Source organism: Cyprinodon variegatus, unplaced genomic scaffold (assembly GCF_000732505.1).
Source record: "Cyprinodon variegatus isolate N-32 unplaced genomic scaffold, C_variegatus-1.0 Scaffold868, whole genome shotgun sequence".
NCBI lineage: Eukaryota > Metazoa > Chordata > Actinopteri > Cyprinodontiformes > Cyprinodontidae > Cyprinodon > Cyprinodon variegatus.
Window position 1 is genome coordinate 37978 of NW_015151321.1, and position 5168 is coordinate 43145.

The window sequence follows — 5168 nt, forward strand, 5'->3', positions numbered from 1 at the left end:
GCAGACAGCAAGAAGCCTCCCAGATCTCCAGATGCATTTGAGATATCAAAAAAGTACTCCAGAGTGTTGTTCAGCATGGGGGTGAGTAGAAAATGAAGGCTAATCATGTTTTGGGTGTACTATTCCTTTAACTACGGTGCTATCCACTGACCCCTCCCCTTCCTCATTTTTGAGGAGGGAGGAAGAGAGGGCTATCGTATTAGGTAGTCAGCGTGCATCATTTTGTACTTCTGCAGCTTTAGAGCCCCGTGAGGAGTTAGAGGAGTTAGCGAGGTAAAAAAAAAAACACATCTTATGTTGGGGGGGAAAAGCTCGAAATGGAACTGGTTTCAAAGTCGTGCGCAACAGCTGCAGTGTGGGAGTATTTTGGGTTCAAACCAAATGACCGAGGCGAACCGCTGAACCTATGCGAGCCAGTATGTCGCATTTGTCATAAAACAGTAGCAACTCAAAGCAGCAATACAACCAACCTACACATGCACTTAAAGCACAACCACTCAGCAAAGTTTCTCCAGCTGGGGACAAAAAGTACAAGCGGTGGCCCGCCTGCGTCTTCAAGTTTGCGACAGTCCACCATCACTGAAGCAATTAATCGACAGGCAGCATACAAAAACGACGGCGCAAAGTGGTGCGCTCTCACAGACAGTGTAGTTCTTTTAATTGCTAAAGAGATGCTCCCGTTTAATATTGTTGAAAAGCCAGCATTTCGAAAAATGTTGCAGACATTTGATAGACAGTATGAACTCCCGAGGAAAACATACATATTACAAACGTGATATGTTGTACATACAACGTTTTTATTTCCACTGTGGTTTTATCTTGTGTTTAGTTTTTATTCAAGTGTATTTTTAGTTAACAGAGACTGAGAGTCCATTTGATTTTTATTTCTCGTTTTATTTTGTTAACAAGTTCCAGTGTTAAGTGTTCTGTTGAAAATAAAGCATGTTTATCTTTGGCAGGAAAATGCATGCATTATTATGTCATTTCCATTAAATCAGTGTAAAAAAGTCTTAAAACAATATTATCGTTTATCGCAATAATTTTTGAGACAATCTTTCAGGAAAATTTGTTATCGTGACAGGCCTAAATTTATAGGAAAGCCTTAGTCTGCACCACCCCACCCCACAAGGCCTCAATGAGTAACATAAAGATATCAGTTCTAAAGTAGATGGATAGGTAGACATACGTTGGACCCGGAGGAGTAATGGAGCGGACTGTCACTTGAAGGTTTTCCCCTGATCAGTGTGTACTCAGTAAATCCTTCCAGGGGGAGCAGGTCCAGGTATCCAGTTACACAGGAAGACTTCCTGCCAAAGAGCAAAGACAAAATCAAAATAAGACTCAGGGAAACAAGGTTTAGACTCAGCTAATCTCAGCTTGGCTAGAGTATCCAAAACTGGCAAACAACTCTTGCATCGAGGTAGTGGCAGTCCACTGCTCAAATACTCCTGCAGTAATGAACCAACGAGCCGCAGGTGTGCATGAAGGACCAACGAGGACAGGGCACCACCTGGTGGTGGAGAGAGAAGGGACACACAAACAATCCACACAAACTGTATTCCTAACAGCTAAAAGACAGTTCACTGCTTGTTTCCAAGTATAATATATTTTTTTATTATCATTTATCACCTAGAATCCAATCTGCTATTGCATTCTAAGAGTAGATGTTCAATTTTAATGTGTGCTATAAAAACTTCATAATTGGAAATAATTTGCCCTATTTTGTTTTTTATCCCAGCATTTTTGCCACCGTTGAGGTGAAGAGATTTAAGTCCTCCAAAGTGAAAAAAGTGACTGTTGTCCTGGTCACCGACATGAATTCAGTGTAAGATTTTCTCTTTTATCTAATATACTGCAGCTCTCGGGTTTAACATTATATTAAGTATCGGGCTGAATGATGGAATAATTAAAAAAAAAATAAACAAGAAAAAAAACATCCTATTTGTATGTTTGCAGGACGAACTGCAAAAACAAATCTTTACAAGACTTGCAGAACATGCTGGATAAAGGGATCATCTACAGCTGTTTGGAAGTGCAGAAGTGAGTAAAACATGATTAGAGACTGACTGAATGTCTATATGCCTTACTGTCTTACTGAATTTTCTGTCATAGGTCTCGGATTCAGGAGTGCATCTCTGACCAAAATAAATCCTGTGGTTCCTGCTGGTGACATTGAAAGAATCCTCTGATGGAGCCGGGTTTTTTTTTGTTTGTTTTGTTTTTTTGTTTCTTAGTGGTAAACTTTTGTAACCAAATTTAGAATCCTTTAGTATTTGTAGCTCTGTTGAAAATGGATTATGTCTTTGTACTATTAAAAAGCTTAACTGGGGAATCTTTTTTAAATATTACTTTTATGATAAAAGTGCTCAAATTTTGGAATAAAAAATCCGTAAAATAAGTTGTTAAGTTGTTTTTTTTTTAATGTAAAGGTTAATATTTTTCAATTTGGCAGCAGAAAACTGGGTTCTATCTATATATTTTCATAGTCTTTGGTTTTAATATCTTACTTGTTTAAATCTTGTCTTTCAGTTTGATGAGATTTATTGTTTGCTTTTGTTCAATTCGCTGCCGTGGAACCCTTATTTATTTTACTTTTTTCATTGGATCTCAGTCAAATTACAAGTCAGAAAATGGCAAATGTTTAAATACATTAAAAAATGTGCTCTCCCTAAAGATAAATCCATAAGCAATGTGAGAACTGTGCTTTATAGTGTTTACAGGTATAACTAAGTTGCCCAATTTGGATTGCTGTATCACAGTTTATTTGTTTTTTAGCCTCAATTCTTACATTTCCAAATCAGTAGCAGAGGATTCCTGTGACTCTTATCTTGAGGAGTTATCCCTAGATGGGATTTATCTTTGTGACATGGCTCTCTCAGCTATCGCCATGGGCCGAACTAAATGTTTGGTTGTACGTTACATAACATGTAACTGCCCTGATGAAAAATCTAACCATAGCTGTATTAAAAATTATTGATTTTTACAATTTATTTAAAATACAGAGTGGATTTCAAGAACCCAATAAAAAAGCTTCTTTTTCTCACCATCAGAATGACCAATTTACAAATCTGGTTTAACAGATTAAAAAAAGTTTTACATAAATTTTTTTGTCATATGTGTTTGTTGATATACCTTCTAGGTAATGATTCAAACATTTCATTCAGACATAATATGAATAGTAGGAATTAGGCTACTGTATGAAGTTATGTCTCGATAGACACTCAGCCCTGTTACTACAACGCCATCTAGCTACTAGTCTCATCTTCAATAGATTTAAGTTACATCCTTTTTCAGTATTTCAATTTTCTAATGTTTTAGCCTTAACCTGGTGTATGTGTAACTCTCAACCGTGTTACTCTTAAGAAAAAAGAATATTACAGTTCATTTCTGTTGTTGTATTACATATCTGTTTTTGCCCAGCTGGAGTAACAGCTACTTCAAATAACACATATGCTTGACCAGAAACTCTAAAACATTCATTATTTGCAAACCAATTACTATGGAGGGACTGTATTTCACTGTATATTGTTTTGTATTTAAATTAAAGATCAACAATATGACTTTAAACATTTTTTGACATATTAGTATTAACATTCACTGACATTCAGGGTTTTCAGAGACAGAATTGATTTATTGAGCGCTTGAGGGAAATTCTTTTCTTGCAGTGCAAATGTTTACCAGAGAAAGAGTTTTATGTGTTTTTTTAAGCAAATATTTCTGAAATATGCTGGAAGAGTTTTAAAAACAAGCCAAAATAATTGACATAAGTTTCTAGAGTCATCTTTTGGCATTCTTGGCCGACTTTGTTGAGGCTTAATTTTTTTTATTATCAATATCAAAATTTTATTGTATCGACCAAAATTAAGAATATTGAATCCACAAAAATACATGTCAAGATCATCAAACATGCAGATGTATCCTTACACTTCCTTGACATAACTGAATCTTAGCATAAAAGACCTCTCTGTTTGGTCTCAAGCACTAATTTATCTTTTATCTTTAGGGTTGTTAAACTTTAATCAGCCTAGAAGTGTTTACCGCCCACATTGTCTTAACAAAAGTGATGCTAACTGAATTATAAAGAAAGAAGAATATATTTAAACTACATTCTTGAGTTACTTCTAGAGACACTGATTTAAATATCCAAAGTCAATGCTGCATTTGTCCATCCATTAGTTCAGGGGTGGGCAATTCCAATTGCTGCAACACACCTGAATCAAGTAATTAGATAATTGAGAGGACTCTGTAGTAACTGACTGCATAGTGAGGAAGTAACTCAGTTATCTGAATCAGGTGTCGGACGAAGGGTGAATCTAAAGGTTGCAGGATACTGGTCATCAGGAACTAGAATTGTCCACCACTGCTTTACACAACTGACATCACATAGTCAGTATGAACAACCTTTGACCACTGGCAATGTGCCTGATTACGCTCCAGCATTATATGACCACTTCTTTTAGTTGCTACTCTCTTGAATCATTCCATTCCTCCTACATGCCTTAAGTGGTAATGCAGCTTATGAAATTGGCTTTAAAACAAATTTTGCCATAACGGCTGGTGTCCTTATTGTAGCTATTCTAATTGTGGTTCCACTGGCGGTTCTACTTTCTCCTCGAACGGCCCAGTTCAGGGCAACATTCAGGAAGAAATGTCAAGCTTTCCCAGAGACAAGCCAAAGGTAATCCTTTCTTGAATTCCTTCAAAATGCATGTTAAGCATGGGTGCATTAAGGTACAAAATGCTTGCTCATAGTTTTGCTGCTCTTTTGCTCTGTTCTACTTTCCAGATGTGAGGATATTTTAAGGACATTTGAGGAAGCATATTTTGGGAAGGACTCCTGCAACTTTCCAGAGGAAGCATATCATCAGCTCTTTGTGAAGAACCCCTTTATACATTCATGTTATAAAGTAAATGACACTGGTTGTGAGAGAATCTGTCTAAAATGCACAATTTGCAGGTTTTAATGTCTTTATTTTGATTGTGTTCAGACAATGTTCTGGAGCGGCACAAAAGATCTGGTGCATCAATTCACTGAGAAAAGGGATAATTTTATTACCCTGGAGGGCACCCTGCTAGGACACATAATGAATGATCTGACCTGGTGTGGGAGGAAGGGCACCCAAGGCAAGAACAAGGACTGCTATCCACATTTACTGCATAGGATCTTG

General features: G+C 36.8%; 1 protein-coding gene across 1 annotated transcript in view; it reads left to right on the plus strand.

Moving 5' to 3' along the window:
* Nucleotides 1–2385, plus strand: part of LOC107099405 (ADP-ribosyl cyclase/cyclic ADP-ribose hydrolase 1-like) — a 14551-nt gene extending 12166 nt beyond the window's left edge. Inside the window, exons 6-8 of the mRNA XM_015397501.1 lie at nucleotides 1739–1825; nucleotides 1957–2040; nucleotides 2113–2385. Coding sequence (XP_015252987.1) covers nucleotides 1739–1825; nucleotides 1957–2040; nucleotides 2113–2170 — 229 coding nt within the window. The 3' untranslated portion in view covers nucleotides 2171–2385. The remainder of the gene's footprint in view (nucleotides 1–1738; nucleotides 1826–1956; nucleotides 2041–2112) is intronic.
* Nucleotides 2386–5168: the final 2783 nt, after the last annotated feature.